The following is a 19,150-nucleotide window of genomic DNA, read 5'->3' as shown; positions in this document are numbered from 1 at the left end:
ATGTAATTTACCCTTTAATTTATGCAGTTGTTCATGTAAACAAAAACAATCTCTTTCATAAATCAATAAAAATCTAAAAGAGGTAATCTAGGTTCCAATTTAGGCAGGCCTAGCACACAAAAGATGTCTATATTCCACAAAATAGTACTTGCACTAATTGCCAACTTTCTCATAGACTCTATTCTCAAATTGAAAAGAACAATAATGATAATTACATTCAAATTAGCCTTCCAATACTTTTCTTTTGAAGAAACATTAACAAGCGAACATATTTTCTTATTTAATAGATTTCACAGGCAGATACAACTTTCTGAGGCAATCAATGTGTAAGACGTGAATAATACATGTTTTGGCAATAAATATTTATTACGTATCCGGTTGCAAAAAATCAATCAGCACAAGAGAATGCTTTCTCGACCATAAGAGTGAGGAATAGAAACCCGCCAACAGAGATGCAGACTGCAACAAGCATAACCACTAACACAACATGCAAAGAAATGTAAGGGCTCACAAAAAACACAACTGCAATCGAAACACACTGCCAAACCTTGGGCTGTGCAAATGCTTCTTCCTGTACACCCCAAAAGTAACATTTGAGAATTAAATGCAAGTGCATTTGCACAAAGAAACGACCAAGAAAAAGTGAGGGCCAAATATCTTTAATATACTTGAATGAGAAATAAATTAGACATAAGTATGAAAATCATTAAGATAACTAACATTATAAAGGAGAGTACAACACACAAAAGTCAATTTTCTCCTATTTGTTTAATTGTTCAATTAGGAGAACACTTGTGGAACCCATATCTTTAACTTTCCTAAAGGAATAAGTTCTCCTAATTTCCTTCAATATATGGAATTTACGTCTCAAGAATCTCAATATACCTTGTCTTCAACCATAAAACATACATTTTCACAATTACATCCACTGATTTATTTATTTTTTTTATAAATAAAAAAATACATAGTTTCATCCCACCTGCCTCTCAATTAGATCCCCCAAGCACGAACACCTCTAAGAAGATAATGTGTCGGATACATGTCCAAATGTGTCATTAATTTTATTATTTTTTTATATTTTTTAGATCTAGACACGTTTTGGACACACGTCCATCACTTATTCATACACTCCACTCAAGGCATGCACTTCTCGTGTCAACACTTACGTGAAAAAGAGTATAAATCAAACTAAAAAAGGCTTAGTAAAACAAACAAAATAAATCACTACCATATCAAGCTTAAAGAGCATCCCAAGCAAAGCATTAAGCTGTGTGTTGAATATTCCATCCCCAATTCCCAATGCAGCTGCCATGAGAAGGGGGTATAAAATGCGGAGTACTCCACTAGTTACGCTGCACAATGGCACAGTTAACAAGAACTGATAAAGTCATAGCAGTTTCAAATCAGATATATATAATTAAAAACTTTAGATTCTAAATAACTTTAATTGGAATCGATAAGAAACCTAACCTGTACTTCAGTAGAAGCCAAAGCAGTACAATTAACTGAATGAAAGCTCCAGCACAAACTATTAGAGTGATTGACTTGAGACCAGAGGTGAGTCGACCCATAGCCAGTGAACACTGACATATTCCAGATATAAACTGAGTCTGAAAAACTTAATGAATCAAACAAATGACAAATTATAAAACAAATATGGTTTTCCTGGGTTATTAACTTTTAGCGAACTTGAGGTGTAATAGTATTTACATCCTATGCCACATTTTTATTGAATAATTTCCTATAAAACAAATGAGGCTAGAGATCATAGCAGAGATTGTGAGTAATAACTTGAATGCACATACCGTGGGAAAAATAAGATTATGGAACAGAACACAGGATATGATTATCCATCCATATTATCCATGTGAAGTACCACCAGGGCAATAAATGAAATTTTGTATATTGTTGCAAACAAACAACACAACTCATAGAGAATAAATATGGAAAAGGATATATATTATTTGTTATTCTTATTGCTTACAAAAGGAAAGGGTAAATGAAATTTAAAGTTGTTCACTCAATTCATTTTTATTTCTCCAACTCAACAAGAAAGAGACGAAGAACATTCCTTGGCAAAATTAATGTACGTAAAACAGAAACAGACTCACCAAGTGAGCTAATGCATGCAAACCATTCCACAAAGCTACTCATTTCTGCAGTGCCATACTTACAATTGCATCAAAAGCCCCATACACTGCCATAGCACCACCTACACCAGACTGACCAAGTGCAGGTTCCGCAGTGTACTTGGTGTATTCAGCCCTAAAATTGTAAATGCGTTCCATGCTTAATTGAAGAAAATGTTACAATGTATATAGTGCACAAATTGAATGGTCAAAGGACAATAAAAAAGTAAAATGTCATAAGTGAATCAACAATTACCATACAAATGCTTGTTGTAAGCCTGAATATGCAATAAGGGGGATGATTAATAGCATTCGTAAGTCAAACAATGGAAGAGTAGAAACTGACAGAAGAATCTGGTAAAGTCTCCTCTCCTTTAGCATCCCTCTTTTGTAAGAAGCACATGAGTATGGTACCTAAGGTCATACTACAAACAAACACAATATATAGTAAAGTTGTGCCACTGCCACTGGTAGTTCCCCCCTGCAGTGATGTGAAAGAAAGAATAACAAATTAAAGATGCGCGTGTTTTAAAAGAACTAAAAAATCATAGATTCTAACACTGAGGTAGAATCTACAATGCTTCAAGTTTTCCACAACCAAATGAAAGATAGTGGTATATTGCTGTCAAGGACGGCACTACATAGGATTAAAGGTGTGCCATTGAATATCCTTTTTTTTTTTTTTTAATACAAGTAATTTATGTATATTTTAATATTTTATTTGCTATCTTAAAAATATATATATTGAACAACCCAAGAAACACAGACTTCTTGACACTACTAAGAAGGTGCGTATCCGTGTTCGATGCATGTTTGGCACTAGCACTCATTGGACACTTTTTGACGTGTTGGACACTTTTTGACGTGTTGGACACTGTATCAACTTTTTTTTTTAGACCTTGATACCCTTCAGATACTTAGGTAGAGGTGTGAAGGATTCGCAGAATGGAACGGTCAAGTTTGTCAACTTGACAAAATTTTCTAACAAAAGGAATGCCAAAAATGGGAGCCAACCATGTCGAAAACTCTATAGCTCTAATTGTCGACATGGCTATACAATTGTTTCCCACGGTCAGACAACTACTCCAATGGGCTATGCCACTCAAACCAACTAAGGGAAGTCATTCCTCTTGAAACTCTCTTCATTGATTGACTTCGAGACTATCGAAAAAGGTTCGGGACCCTTGATTTTATCCCTTTTTTAAAATTAAAAAAAAAACTATCATTAAAACGTCCACCAAAGAAATTATTAAAGAAACAAAAGAAAAAGGGAAAGCTTCCCTTAGCCAAAGAGGGGGAAAAAAGGAAATAAAAATCATTCACTTCATAATAAATAGGACTCTCCTCATCTTTCTGCCATCTTTATTTTTCAGTGCTAACTTCTAGCTAAAATTGCATTAGAGATGCAAAAGAGAAATTTAACATTAAATAATTTTTTTTGTACAATGAAGGTCAGAGTTTCTCGAGTGTAATGCAAGTATTAATAACTAAATCTATGATAATGAATTGGTACTGGTAATACAACAAACAACATAGAAAAATATAGGACATGGAAATCAGCTTGGAATCACAAGCATGCACATACCGTTCCATCTTTCAATAGAAAAAGAGACATGAGGTTTCCAACGAACAGCAAAATTCAATAAAAAAATGAAGATTATTCCAGATGAACAACATCCATACAAAACAAATGGAATATATTCTTATGAGAACCAAAGATCATTAAAATTGTCATTGAAAACTAAAATGCAGCACCTGGTGACCTGCAAACATTCCCCAAAATTCTCCATTGAAGTTACCAATCATGATTCCTTCTTCTAAGTTTAAATCATGTGCATGACTGCGTGCTGTAGAAGTAAGATATGTACCCTGATGGACTATAATATCGTTAGGGAAAAAGTAATGTACTTATTACATCATCAAACACAACAAAGTGACGAACCAAATCTAAAAGATGGACTTGTACCTCCGCAACCCATATTATTGAAGCAGAAAATCCCAGGTACAAGGAAGCTGGAACCATCATGTACCTACCACAAGAACATTCATTTTTAAGTATATACAACACTTCATCAATTTGATGAACATAATAGGGCTCTGTCAAATATGCGTCCACATCATTATTTAGTACAATACTAACAAGCAAAAGAATGTTTTCTCGAGTCAGAGAGCAACCACTTTGCGAAAATAGTGGAAAGACAAGGTCTACATCTAGTCTTACCCTACCAAGTCCCAAACCACATGGACTTTGAGTCTCATGAAATTCACTCAAACATTTTGGGAGCAGCTCCGCTCAAGACTTCATCCTATCTCTCAAGACTTCATTTTGTGGGCTCCATGTAACCAAGGAAGGTGATCCAAACCGCTCATCTTGTATGCCCAATAGAGCAGAACATATATGCAAAAAATTAACTTTATTGAATATTGATAAGCATACTAACTTATCATATTTTGTCTTATAAGATCAATGGTTTTTATTAAGATTCATATGTACCATCCATTTCATAAAATGAAACACGATTAGTTAGTGTATCGATCGATGTCCGATCAAGCTACATTTTTATAAATATATTTTTCTCTCTGAACTACGAGATGAATGGTTCAAATCACAAAACTATAGAGCCTCCAAAATAGTCCTGAGGGAGTTTGGAGAAGATGTAGTCTTGAGGGGAGACTACTCCCCAACAATTTTGGCTATTTCATCACCTATCAGTGCAAAGGCAGAGTCACAGAAAACTTAAAAATAATGTGTCAAAAAAAAAAAAGAAAAAAAAAAGGCACAGGCTGTGGGCGGGGCCCAATTTAAAAAAATTGTCGTTCCTAAAGATTTCTATCTGATCAAAAACTTTTCATAATTTCTAAAATTATACACGAGTTTTCTTTCACAATTCTTTCCTCCCAAGGAGCTCTCGATCTTATTCCAAGTATCTCATCAAACAATTGTCTCCTTAGTCAAATGTCTTTCTAGGGGATTTCGAATTTTATTCAAAATTGAAGATTTGGCCACCACTTCCTTATCTACCATTTTTCATAAAAGTCGAAATTCCCCCTAAAGTCAATGACTTAAAGGTTCTTATTCGATCAAACACCTTCCATAATCTCCGAGGCTCTACTTAAGTTGGAAAATCCCTTTTTTTTATAAGTTATTCTTCAATAACATGTTTTCTTGGGGATTTAAATTTTAAAAAGGCAATCATTCTTTTCTTTTTCCTCTTCTTCTTTGATCACGAAGGTAAGAACTCGAACTCAAACTCAAACTCAAATTCATTAAAATTGGGAAGCCACCCCCCTAATTTACCACTGATTACTCAAATTACCATCAAAATATGAATCACTGCCTAAATAGAACCCCCAAATCTTTGTAACTGCATCATTGCCCCCAAATAACTCGAATTGCCACAGAATCAAATCACTGCCACGTCAGACTCCCCAGACTTTAGGAATGAAATCACTGTCTTTCTCGTTGTTAGATCGCTGGAATCAAATCGAATCAAATCGTTTCCAAAATATCACATAAGCACATAATTTTCATTCATGCCTATTTGGGGGGTAGGGTTGCCCTGTCCTAGGCCCCGTTTGTTTTGGGTTATAGCAAGGGGATTAGGATTACTAGTACCTTGGGATTAGTATATGGGGTGTTTGTTTTGAGAGATAGCCTTGGGACTATTAATACCTTGGGACTAACTAATACCTTGGTATTACTAATACCTTATTTGTTTTGAGAGATAGGGAGGGTATTACTAATACCTTGGTATTACTAATACCTTGGTATTACTAATACCTTGGTATTACTAATACCCTTGGGGAGGGGATTCATAGTGAGGAGGTAGAGATGGTATTAGAAAAATAGTGAGGGGATTAGAAATTTTTTTATTTTTTTTATTTTTTATATATTGGAAATTTTTTTTAAAATATAATTTTTAATTTTTTATATTTTTTTATTTGTTTTATTATTTTATATAAAAATAATTTAACAATTCCTCACTACTAATCCCCTCACTATCAATCCCCTCACTACTAATCCCCTCACTATCAATCCCCTCACTAACAATCCCCTCATTATTAATCCCCTCACTATCAATCCCCTCCATTCTATCTCTGAAAACAAACGACCCTCACTAACAATCCCCTCACTATTAATCCCCTCACTATCAATCTCATCCATTCCATCTCTGGAAACAAACGGGGCCCTAATTTAGAAGCCAGACCTAGGATTCACTAAATCATTCAAAGAGGCAATAATACAATCCTGGAAAGGAGGGTATCTTGCCCTAGTTTGGAAGCTGCTAATGCTCTCTCCGTGCAAAAGGAGGTAAGTTTGGTCACAAAAGGGCACATCAGTTGTTGCTATCAATATACCACACCGTCCACAAGAGAATGATCAAACAGTACTAGTAGCATAGCCTCATGCTTGCCTTATTGATATAACATAACCCACGAATAGCGTCCGACATACTACGCAACAAACCCGAGGATAGGTGAATGAAACCAGTCAATTTTGTTTAACACTTACCATTGGATCTGGAAGTCATCGTCATCACCCGTTGGGTGATAGTTGCCCGACCAAGGAAATTCTGAGGAATTTAAAGGATTCCTACCAGAGTGATCAATCTAAACAATTGTCTTTCCATTACTTATTATTTCCCGAAATGTGCCCCAATTTATTTTCAAAAGTGCGTGATCAAATTTCAACTTCAATTTTTTTCAAAATCCTTTTTCAAAATAAAGTGCCCTTTTTTTTTCTTTTTTTTTTTCCCTTTAAAATTTCTATGTTTCCCTTTCCTCTTTTTTTTTCCGAAAGTTTTGAGTTGTTCCGATTTTATTCCAAGGAATCAACCAAACGATCGCCCTTTAGCCAAATATCTTGTACAGGAACCAAAATTTTATTCGAAATGAAAGACTCGGTCATTACTTCCTTGTCTAACATTTCTCCATAAGATTAAGGTTCCCTCAAAGTCAGCGGCCCAAAGGTTTTTACCTGATGAAAAGAACTTTCCATAATTTCGGAACACTATTCAATTTTTATTTTCAAAAAATTTCCAAAGAATTTTAGATCTTATTCCAAGAAATCAATCAAACAGTCACCTTATAGTCAAATGTCTTCTAAGGAAATTCAAAATTTCATTTCAAAGTGAAAGACTCGGTCATCACCTCCTCATCAACACTTTTCCATAAAATCAAATTCCCTCTAAAGTCAAAAACCTAAGGATTTCTGTCTGATCAAAAACTTTCCATAATTTCTAAAATTCTACTCGGGTTTTCTTTCACAATTCTTTCCGCCCAAGGAGCTCTCGATCTTATTCCAAGTATCTCATCAAACAATTGTCTCCTTAGTCAAATGTCTTTCTAGGGGATTTCGAATTTTATTCAAAATTGAAGATTTGGTCACCACTTCCTTATCTACCATTTTTCATAAAAGTCGAAATTCCCCCTAAAGTCAATGACTTAAAGATTCTTATTCGATCAAACACCTTCCATAATCTCCGAGGCTCTACTTAAGTTGCAAAGTTCCTTTTTTTTTTAGAAGTTATTCTTCAATAACATGTTTTCTTGGGGATTTAAATTTTAAAATGGCAATCATTCTTTTCTTTTTCCTCTTCTTCTTTGGTCACGAAGGTAAGAACACAAACTCAAATTCAAACTCAAACTCAAATTCTTTAAAATTGGGAAGCCACCCCCCTAATTTACTACTGATTACTCGAATCACCATCAAAATATGAATCACTGCCTAAATTGAACCCCCAAATATTTGTAACTGCATCATTCCCCCAAATAACTCGGATTGCCACAGAATCAAATCACTGCCAGGTCAGACTCCCCAGACTTTGGGAATGAAATCACTGTCTTTCTCGTTGTTAGATCGATGGAATCAAATCAAATCGAATCAAATGAAATCAAATCGAATCGTTTCCAAAATATCACAGAAGCACATAATTTTCATTCATGCCTATTTGGGGGGTAGGGTTGCCCTGTCCTAATTTAGAAGCCAGACATAGGATTCACTAAATCATTCAAAGAGGCAATAATACAATCCTGGAAAGGAGGGTATCCTGCCCCAGTTTGGAAGCTGCTAATGCTCTCTCCCTGCAAAAAGAGGTTAGTTTGGTCACAAAAGGGCACATCAGTTGTTGCTATCAATATACCACTCCTTCCACAAGGGAATGATCAAACAGTACTAGTAGCATAGCCTCATGCTTGCCTTATTGACATAACATATCCCACAAATAGCGTCCGGGATACTACGCAACAAACCCGAGGATAGGTGAATGGAACCAATCAATTTTGTTTAACACTTACATTGGATCTGGAAGTCATCGTCATCACCCGTTGGGTGATAGTTGCCCGACCAAGGGAATTCTGAGGAATTTAAAGGATTCCTACCAGAGTGATCAATCTAAACAATTATCTTTCCATTACTTATTGTTTCCCGAAATGTGCCCCAATTTATTTTCAAAAGTGCGTGATCAAATTTCAACTTCTATTTTTTTCAAAATCCTTTTTCAAAATAAAGTGCCGTTTTTTTTTTTTTTCCCTTTAAAATTTCAAAGTCTCCATTTCCTCTTTTTTTTTTCGAAAGTTTTGAGTTGTTCGGATTTTATTCCTAGGAATCAACCAAACGATCACCCTTTAGCCAACTATCTTGTAAAGGAACCAAAATTTTATTCGAAATGAGAAACTCGGTCATTACTTCCTTGTCTAACATTTCTCCATAACATTAAGGTTCCCTCAAAGTCAGCGGCCCAAAGGTTTTTACCTGATGAAAAGAACTTTCAATAATTTCATAACTCTATTCAAATTTTATTTTCAAAAAATTTCCAAAGAATTTTAGATCTTATTCCAAGAAATCAATCAAACAGTCACCTTATAGTCAAATGTCTTCTAAGGAAATTCAAAATTTCACTTCAAAGTGAAAGACTCGGTCATCACCTCCTCATCAACACTTTTCCATAAAATCAAATTCCCTCTAAAGTCAAAAACCTAAGGATTTCTGTCTGATCAAAAACTTTCCATAATTTCTAAAATTCTACTCGGGTTTTCTTTCACAATTCTTTCCTCCCAAGGAGCTCTCGATCTTATTCCAAGTATCTCATCAAACAATTGTTTCCTTAGTCAAATGTCTTTCTAGGGGATTTCGAATTTTATTCAAAATTGAAGATTTGGTCACCACTTCCTTATCTACCATTTTTCATAAAAGTCGAAATTCCCCCTAAAGTCAATGACTTAAAGGTTCTTATTCGATCAAACACCTTCCATAATCTCCGAGGCTCTACTTAAGTTGAAAAGTTCCTTTTTTTTTAAGAAGTTATTCTTCAATAACATGTTTTCTTGGGGATTTAAATTTTAAAATGGCAATCATTCTTTTCTTTTTCCTCTTCTTCTTTGGTCACGAAAGTAAGAACACAAACTCAAATTCAAACTCAAACTCAAATTCTTTAAAATTGGGAAGCCACCCCCCTAATTTACTACTGATTACTCGAATCACAATCAAAATATGAATCACTGCCTAAATTGAACCCCCAAATATTTGTAACTGCATCATTCCCCCAAATAACTCGGATTGCCACAGAATCAAATCACTGCCACGTCAGACTCCCCTGACTTTGGGAATGAAATCACTGTCTTTCTCGTTGTTAGATCGCTGGAATCAAATCGAATCAAATCGTTTCCAAAATATCACATAAGCATATAATTTTCATTCATGCCTATTTGGGGGGTAGGGTTGCCCTGTCCTAATTTAGAAGCCAGACCTAGGATTCACTAAATCATTCAAAGAGGCAATAATACAATCCTGGAAAGGAGGGTATCCTGCCCTAGTTTGGAAGCTGCTAATGCTCTCTCCGTGCAAAAGGAGGTAAGTTTGGTCACAAAAGGGCACATCAGTTGTTGCTATCAATATACCACTCCTTCCACAAGGGAATGATCAAACAGTACTAGTAGCATAGCCTCATGCTTGCCTTATTGACATAACATAACCTACGAATAGTGTCCGGGATACTACACAACAAACCCGAGGATAGGTGAATGGAACCAATCAATTTTGTTTAACACATACCATTGGATCTCGAAGTCATCGTCATCACCCATTGGGTGATAGTTGCCCGACCAAGGGAATTCTGAGGAATTTAAAGGATTTCTACCAGAGTGATCAATCTAAACAATTGTCTTTCCATTACTTATTGTTTCCCGAAATGTGCCCCAATTTATTTTCAAAAGTGCGTGATCAAATTTCAACTTCTATTTTTTTCAAAATCCTTTTTCAAAATAAAGTTCCGTCTTTTTTATTTAAAATTTCACTGTTTCCCTTTCCATAACATTATTTGCAAATTTCAAATTTAAAACTGCTCCACATCAAATTTCTTATTTGCATGACAAACATTCCAGATAGAGATTTGATGTAGGCTGGAAAAGAATCCAGTAGCTAAAGGTTCAGAAGGATCCTAAAAAAACTAGGATCAACCTGAAATCTAGTAAAATCTGATCTTGGTTATAAATCAGATTATTATTATTATTATGATTATATCAACATAAGCTTGACTTTATAAGCGGTGGGGATATAAAACAAGACCTAGAAATAAAAAAAAAGACGGTAAAAAGACAACATCATATCTAAAATTTTGTTCTCCAAAAAAAGCCTTCCAAATACTTTATTGCAGCAGAAATTCATAAGTCTATCAGGCCTAAAGTTACTTAACCTACAGGTCACTCTAATTAGCAATGACTTGGCCCCTAATTAAATCATGCCTACAAGCAAGCTAAATCAAATAAGTAAACCCAGCCCATGTATCCTAATAACTTTTGTAAACTCAAACCACCTCTCTTCCTCTCTCTCCCCCAAAACACAGTTAATCATATTAGATGGAGATAGTGTGTTTCAAATGGAATTCATGAAGACATAATTGATTTGATATGATTAAGACGATCACATACAGATCTGTAAAACTTACATTAGAGTTACTTGGGACTGAGATTTTTGATTGGCCATAAAAGTAGCCAATTCCACCCAACAAACTCGCAACTGCAGCCTTACCAGTGGAGATGGACTCAGAATCAAGCTGAAAACAACATATCATAATATCAGAACAGTTCATTTTATGCAAAATAAAGATTTTGTACAATTGAATACAACTTAAACATAAAATGAAATGGCCACCGGGGTTATTTGAACTGCTTGACATTTTATTTTGGTAAGTTAAGTAAGATTCATTTAAAAAAGGCATCAAGGAAATGCCATCCGTATACAAAAAAGGAGAAGAAAAAAAAACCCTATACATCTTCATGTGTATCAAAAAGCTCTACAAAATTTAAGAGTTGGACAAGAAAAGAGATCATAGGAATTGTATAATTTTCCTTAAAATCTTGATCACAAAATTTAAGAATTGGTCAAGCTCTCCCTAAGCCTCGAAAAAAAAGGGAGACAAGCATTGTTCTTTTCAAACTGAGAGCTGAAAAAGTCTCCTTAAGCCTATGAACTGGCTGAATAACTTTTATCAACATATTCATAATTTTAAGTTTAAACACAATGAGACCATCCAAATAATAATAATAAGAATAACAATAATAATAATAATAATAACTGTATCTTAAGAATTGTATAATTTTCCTGCAGTCACCAATGTGACTAGGCACTACATGTTACTTGCAACAAAACTATCAAAGACATGCCATGATCCTAAAAATTCTGCATACAGTTATTTGATTTCAAAAAACAAATGACACAAATATAAGGATTTCATATGAATGGATACCTCATCAGCCAAATTAAAGCATTTTTTGAATTTGTCATCAAATTCGTTTTCCTTCTCATCTAGTTGACTAGTCAGTAAGGTACCTAAAAGTATGAAGCAAAATTATCACAACTTACAACGCTGAAATAAATAGCTTGTGCTATTGAAAGTAAACAAAAAAATTACAAGAAATTGGGGAATAAGTCAACGTGTCCATACAAAAAGGATTGTAATATTGCACACCAAGAAAAGAAATATAATTTCGGGAGGGGGGGTTCAACTTGTTTATGCAAAAGGAATATGATCCTACATTCAGAAGATATTTCAATTCCCCAAAGAGTGAAAAGTTCAAAAAATATTTAAATTTAAAATAAACAGGGAAATTTGGTCAGAGGACTGGGATACGTGGTCAGGAAAATGGTACCATTATGCTGAGTTCTTGTCAATGACATTGACATCATCACATTGCCTATTGACTTAAAATCTTGATCACAGCACACCCATCTTATCTCTACACCCTCCCGTGAGAATGACTGCACTACACCACTCACTTCTTTTAACATCGTTAACAACTTCGCTCTTCATTTCCTCTGCTAAATCAAATTAATGAACGTTATGAATTGACCTGAATCCCATCTCTGTAACAATTCTTTGAAGTTTTTATTCTAGGTCTTTTAGACAACAATCATTCCCAAAGTTGTCTCTCCCCCCCCCCCCCTCTCTCTCTCTCTTAATCAGCATGCCTGTTTACTCTCCTTTGTCTATTAAGTTGATCTTTTTCCTTCCTCACTGAACTTGTCCACCAAGTTAATTAAAAAATGTAAGTGAAGGTTTTCATGTAATCCTATATGCAGTCCTCTAGATTTCATGACTTCCTAGCATATTGCTAAATATTTTTGGTTGCCTCTTTTCAAATTGAAAAGAGGTTATTTACCTCAAATCTAATTCTGCAGTCTTTCTTGTTTGGCAATACCAACAAGCAGCCTGTTTTCTTGTGCTTCTGATAAGTTATACCAGTATTACTTATAAGGAAGTTTCATAAAGAATGAGACACTTGTAATCTTATTAACACAATGTTCACAATCAAGATAAAGGAAACACGCACAGAACTTGACAGAAGATACTTGTAAGGCTGCTGAGACGTTCTTTAAGTCTTGAATCTTTTACGCCAGTTCCAGATATAAAAGCTACATCTATTCTGAAAGAAATCCTACCCAAGATCTGCATAAAAAACAGAAAAGCATATGGGGTAGAAGAGAAATGGAAACCTGAGAATGGCAATCATAGTCCGTGTACACATGTAACCTGTTACCTCCCTGACTGCCTAACTGAAATACTAAAATGTTTGAAGAATCATTGGTAGTGTCTGAGAGTTGCAAACGACCAAACTTCCTCACCTAACAACACATACAAGAGTGTGAGTGAGCAAGCAAGCAAGCAAGCAAGCGCACACACACACAGAGCATAAGTGAAAGAACCACTGCTGAAAACTGAAACATGAAACACTAGTACGATTATAACACTGTAAAATGGAAGCAAAAGAATGTTTTACCAATAGCACAAATCAACATGATTTAGCATGCAGAAAAAACAGCAGACAACAAAAAACATTAATTCTTACTTGGGCTCCAAGATTTTGCTGGACAAGGTCTGATAAATTGTGAATGTGAGATATCTTGAAGCCAGAATAATGGACTTCCAAATCATCCTGCAAGAAATTGGTTTGAGATTAAAGCTGAATTAAAAATATTGTTGGGGCCACAAAATACATAAACAAGGAGGAGAACAGGCATGCATGAGTAATTATTTCCTCTTTCACAAAGAAGGTTCCCGTGCATCTATCTAACAACATACCATTGATTCTAAATTTAGATTCCAACTGCCAACATCTGTTCGTGATCCAACAGCCAGGAGAGAATTCTCACGAATGTTCAGGGTCTCCCTACTCAAACTCAAAGCGTTCCCATCTTCATCCGCAAGATAGAAGAAAAGATGCACAGTTTGCATCTCCTCACTAAGCTTGGATCTGATAAAAATCAAAACAAATGAACGAAACATAAGCCAGTAATACCATCCTACTTCTAACAACTCCCAATTTAAGAATAGAGGATATTCAAGAATTCATAATATGAAACAAAAACGTGAAAACTATAAATTATGCTGAGTAAGAGAACATAAATGTAATTTACCAATTCTTACAGAGTATACAAAATCGAATTTGAAAAAAAAAAAAGGAAAAGAAAAAGAAAAAAGAGAACCTCACTGCCATAGTCCAAGAAGCAAGCAAGTTTCTTTAGTCATATTTGTAAACCATGACATGAGGCACAGATCTAAAGAGAGCTTCCTAGGCTATACTTCAAAGTGTGAAGCACGTGGCAAGCACATAGGTTTTGAACTTAAGAATAGCCACATCCTTATATATTGCTGAATTCATTAACAAATAAATATTTTTCTCAAAATTAAGACTTCTCAGATAAGAACACATTCTAATCTTCATCCTGTCATGGTTTGTATCAATGATGTCATTAATTAAATTTAATTCATTCATTTCTTTGGGGGGTTTCAATAAATTGTTTGCAATTAAAATTCAACAGAACTAAACATTTTTTATGATCCTTTGTTTTCGTTTTTAGTCCTAAAATTCTATTTAATTTACAAAAATCAATTGTTAGCTGATGACATGATGTGTAATTCCTAAATATAGACCTTCTAAAATTTGCCCCCAAACATATACATTTATTTGATAAATTTCCAAACACACATTTAACCCATGAGAAGTATTCATTCAGTACAAGTTTGCTTTCGACAATATAGAAGTACTGTTACAAAGCACCCACAATATAAAACTACTACTATAACAATGGGTAAATGTACTGGCAACACAAATACACAACCCAATCGTTAGTACTGTTGAGTGTATTCTTACAAGGTCCCATAATTAATGCATAAACTGCTAAAAATGCAAACCAATAATTCCCAGCATCTTTACTGTGTAAAATTTCAAACAAATAAAAACCATAACATAGGAAAAAATGTGTGCAATTGCCGTAAAATGGTCAAATGACAGGTATATGGATGTTAATCAAGGCTAACACACATTTCTTTTTATCCAAACCAATAATTTCCACCTCAGATTCACATGCTATTTTCTTATAGGTTGTCGTGTAGAAAATCTCCAGTTTGGGGGCTATATCCACTAAACAAAACATGCTTATTAGAGGTATTTGATAAGACAAATGTAAGATTGGTGGGAAAGATATTTACTTCTCACTTTGCACATCAATTCGAACTGCCCAGTCCCCTCCATAGCCACTGCCATCTTCTTTGGATTTCAAAAACTTGTCATCAAGGTCATATCTCGGTCAACTAGCATTTGACGTCCATAATCCCGTCCATTGTGGCACGTCCAACCGTATGTCTTCAATTCATCTGAATCTTGGCAGACATGTCGCATGAAATATCTTCCATCCTTTAAACCAAGCCACATCAATCCAGCAACCAGAGACTGTGGAGTCCTGACAACTACAACTGTTAATTTTATTTATTTTTTGATAAATAACTGTTAATTACAACCATCTTTACCACAATGGATAAAATTGAAAGGGGTAACAAACTTCACAGTGAATTTATGGAACTTCTTGGGATCGAAGAAACAATGCTCAAACACAATATATAAATATCACATATAATATAACACCAGTCATCCTCGGCTCCTTTTATTTCAAATCAAAACACCCATTATTTTGACTCATAATTTTGAAAGCGACCCTGCTACACAATTCTGAATTAATTTTTATATGAAATTATGTTCGTAAATCATTTTACAGTCATAAAAAAGGAATTTTATTTTCCCCTCTCTCTCTGCCTCTTCTTTGTATTGCTGTAGTAAACATAAGTCTTAAACTGGAGGCAAACATCATAAACTTTGTTCTTAAATTCACCACTTGTTAGGATGATTAGCTAGTCCCCATTTGGCTTTGGCAAAATAAGCTGTTTTTTTTTGGGGGGCTAAAGCCAATTTGTTTTCGGCTAAAAAGGCAACTAAAAAATCTTTAAAAAATCAACTATCCCACTAGAAAAAACTACATTTTTTAGAAACAATGAAAGCAACAGTTTATAGATTCTATAATATACATACATATACATACATATATATATATATATATATAAACTAAAAAAAGTGCAGATAAAATTTGACAAAAGGCAGTGGAATACCTCGCACGAATTCCAAGATAAACGTTAGGGCGATAAGTTCCCCAATACAAGCTCTCCTTGTGATCACCTTGAAACTACAACAATTGATTCATCCAAATCTCAGTAACACACACAACATCATACACACACACACACACACACACACATATATATATATATATATATATGAGTTCATTCAAATTGTAGATGAAAGTTTCACCTGAGGAAGATCCATGATCTTTGGGGCAGGGAATGGGGTCACGACCCTGGGTTTCTGAGGATGTTCAACGGCAATTATAAGTCGATGAATCATGAAAAGGACAATCAAGAACGCGATGATAGCAAACCCTAGAAGAACTTTGAGATCAACATTTAAGAGGCGAATGAGACTGTGGTCTCTGCTTCTGTGCTTTCGGAGTTTGGGATTGCGGAGAGGGGTTCGATCTTCGTCGGCGTCTGTATTTGATTCTGCTTCTCGCACTTCGTCGCCCACTTCCAGCCATTTTCAGATCAGTGAGCACTGAGGAGAGAGAGAGAGAGAGAAGAAGATGAGGATGGAAATGTGCCGTGGACTTCGGCTGGGCGAGTATGGACCGTTGTCTGGCCCAAGTTTAGGCCCAATTAGTAATGACGCTCAATTAGCAAATATTGGCCCACTTTGAGGCCCATTGTTTAATTGAAGCCCAATTTGACAAACTTTGCTGTCCAACGGCCCAGGCAAACTTGGAAAAAACCGGAGTACAAGCAATAATCAATATTTCTAAAACTAGTAATTAGGGTCAAAAATGAACAAGTAATAGGTTGTTTAATTTTCATTTGATAATTTAACGAGTTTAAAATTATATTCAAATTTGATTTTTTTATATAACAAATTGATTTTGAATGAGTTTTTAACAAGTCGTAGACAAGTCGAGTTTAAATAACTTTATTTTGGAAATATAGAAAAAAAGCCATCATATTGGTTTATTAGGGTTATATCACCTCTATTTTTTTGTACACTTTCTTAAAAAAAGCCAATAAATAGCTTTGTTAGCTTTTTTCCTACTTCCCAAAAGTCAAGTAGCAGAACTTAACAAGTTTAAAATTATGTTTATGTTTGACTTATTTACATAATAAGTTAATATCGAATGATGAGTTTTTAACTTGATTTATTTAACGGCCATACTAGTAATTAAAATTCTACCAAATGATGCTTTTCATGGCATTGAAAATTTATAAGGAAAGAAAGAAAAAAGAAAAATATTCTTGTTATTTTTCCATGTAAGCAAAAGTGTTGAGTTAAATTTCATTTATCACTCGTTCTACCAAAATTTCTTTTGCCTCTGTCACTTTTAATAATTAATCTTTTATGGTTTAAATCAAGTTGCAATTAATGTCACATTTTCGTTGTACATATGACCTTAATAAGTTGACAAAACTTATTATATGAGCCATAGGTATTAGCACCTTTATATTTTCATCAAAATTTCACTTTAATTCTTGCATCTATACCAAAATTTCACTTTGATATCTCCATTTTAAATTTGTGTTAGCTTCATTAACAGTAGATAAATAGAAAAATGGCATCACAACTATCAAGTATAAAAAGATTAATTGTCACAATTAAGGTCAGGTTTGGCAAGTCCCAAAAAAATAAAAAAGTCAAAAAGTTACACAAAAAACAAAAAAGTCATTACTATACACAAATAAAAAATATTAAAAAAATATTTTATACATTTTTTGTAATACAAAAGTTTGAATTATACTGTCAGCCATACTGCCCCAACAGGAAGGAAGGTCATACACTTTTTGGGCAAAAAAAAAATTTACATATGTAAAGCCACAAAGTTTGATGGTAATGTTAGGTCCTTGAGGGCCCACTAAGGGTTCCGTTTTGATAATCCGAAACGTTAGAACTCGTTGAGTACTATATGTCTATAAAAAATCACGTTGATCGGATGTCGTTAACTATATGATCAAATTTGTTTTGTATAAACAAAACGGATGGTGTGATAGTTAACTGTTGAAAAAAAACTAATCCAATCACATAGCTATCGATATCCGATCAACGTGATTTTTTACAGGCATATAATACTTGACGAGTTGTACATATTGAACGGTTCAGATTATTAAAATGGGACCTATGGTGGCCTCCACGGACCGACCATCACTGTCCAAACACTTTGCCTCGAATGAGGCAATAATTTGCTGTGTAAGATATGCTGCCCCAGTAGGGCAGCCGTACAACCTACTCAACTTTCTTTCCCTATACACTTTTGTATAAACAAGCACCTCGTGCCTGGTTCGCCAAGTTTAGCTCCACCATTCATGATTTTGGATTCTCCTCCAGTGCCTATGATTCTACCTTTTTTAGTCATAAGACAGAGCGTGGTACTATTCTTCTTCTTCTCTATGTGAATGATATGATCATCACTGGCGATGACACAGTGGGTATCTCTAGTCTCAAACAGTTTCTCAGTCGCCAGTTTGAGATGAAGGATTTGGATCTTCTCAGCTATTTTCTCAGCTTGAAAATCTCTCATGATCCGTCTGGTTACTTTCTCTCCCAAGCCAAGTATACTTCTGATCTCTTGGCTCGTGCTGGTCTTACCGATTTCAAGACTGCCTCTACTCCCGTGGATCTTCAGACTCATCTCACACCTCTTGATGGTCACCTGTTGTCTAATGCTACTTTATATCGTCAACTAGTTGGTAGTGTTGTCTATCTCATGGTTACTTGTCCAGACATTGCTTATGCTGTTCATATTGTTAGTCAGTCCATGGTAGCTCATCGCTCTCCGCACTATGATGCTCTAGTTCGCATTTTACGATATCTCAAAGGCACTATGTTTCATGGTCTTCACTACTCCGCTCACTCTTTCCTACAATTACGTGCATTTTCTGATGCTGATTAGGCAGGGGACCCTACTGATCGTCGTTCTACTACAGGATTCTGTTTCTTCTTTAAAGTTGAATAATGATATAGATGATGTGAGGATGTGATATTCATAATGATATGTGTTTTTATCATGATGTAGCTTTAGTTTTGGGGATGCTTATCTATTTAACGCATTCAGCATTAAATGGATGCTCCTTTGGCTATTGTATTGTTATTACCGCTTT

At 34.8% G+C, this 19,150-nt stretch overlaps 1 protein-coding gene and 1 pseudogene across 10 annotated transcripts; both read right to left on the bottom strand.

Annotated features, from left to right (window-relative positions):
• Positions 1-237: 237 nt before the first annotated feature.
• LOC114310316 (UNC93-like protein 3) lies at positions 238-3,878 on the bottom strand (annotated as a pseudogene). Its single transcript, XR_014342993.1, has 6 exons — positions 3,715-3,878; positions 2,386-2,610; positions 2,175-2,265; positions 1,471-1,583; positions 1,229-1,352; positions 238-571 (listed from the first exon to the last, which is right to left on the bottom strand). The product of XR_014342993.1 is annotated as an UNC93-like protein 3 (transcript).
• On the bottom strand, positions 3,812-16,627 carry LOC114267460 (mannosyl-oligosaccharide glucosidase GCS1-like). 9 transcript variants are annotated; one of them, XM_082892955.1, is made up of 11 exons: positions 16,269-16,627; positions 16,070-16,143; positions 15,119-15,369; positions 13,709-13,880; positions 13,476-13,562; positions 13,167-13,251; positions 12,960-13,075; positions 11,876-11,958; positions 11,075-11,182; positions 4,096-4,159; positions 3,812-4,006 (listed from the first exon to the last, which is right to left on the bottom strand). In XM_082892955.1, exons 4-7 carry the CDS (start codon positions 13,859-13,861, stop codon positions 13,065-13,067), a joined length of 336 nt encoding a protein of 111 aa, XP_082749081.1. In that variant the 5' UTR covers positions 13,862-13,880; positions 15,119-15,369; positions 16,070-16,143; positions 16,269-16,627; the 3' UTR covers positions 3,812-4,006; positions 4,096-4,159; positions 11,075-11,182; positions 11,876-11,958; positions 12,960-13,064. The 9 variants fall into 9 exon arrangements, with proteins under 9 accessions (XP_082749081.1, XP_082749079.1, XP_082749078.1 ...); XM_082892953.1 differs by having other exon boundaries at positions 13,160-13,251; positions 16,269-16,612; XM_082892952.1 differs by having other exon boundaries at positions 12,979-13,075; positions 13,160-13,251; positions 16,269-16,612.
• Positions 16,628-19,150: the final 2,523 nt, after the last annotated feature.

Source organism: Camellia sinensis, chromosome 10, assembly GCF_055761805.1.
Source record: "Camellia sinensis isolate YWXY chromosome 10, ASM5576180v1, whole genome shotgun sequence".
NCBI lineage: Eukaryota > Viridiplantae > Streptophyta > Magnoliopsida > Ericales > Theaceae > Camellia > Camellia sinensis.
This window is presented reverse-complemented; position numbering and strand designations above follow the sequence as displayed.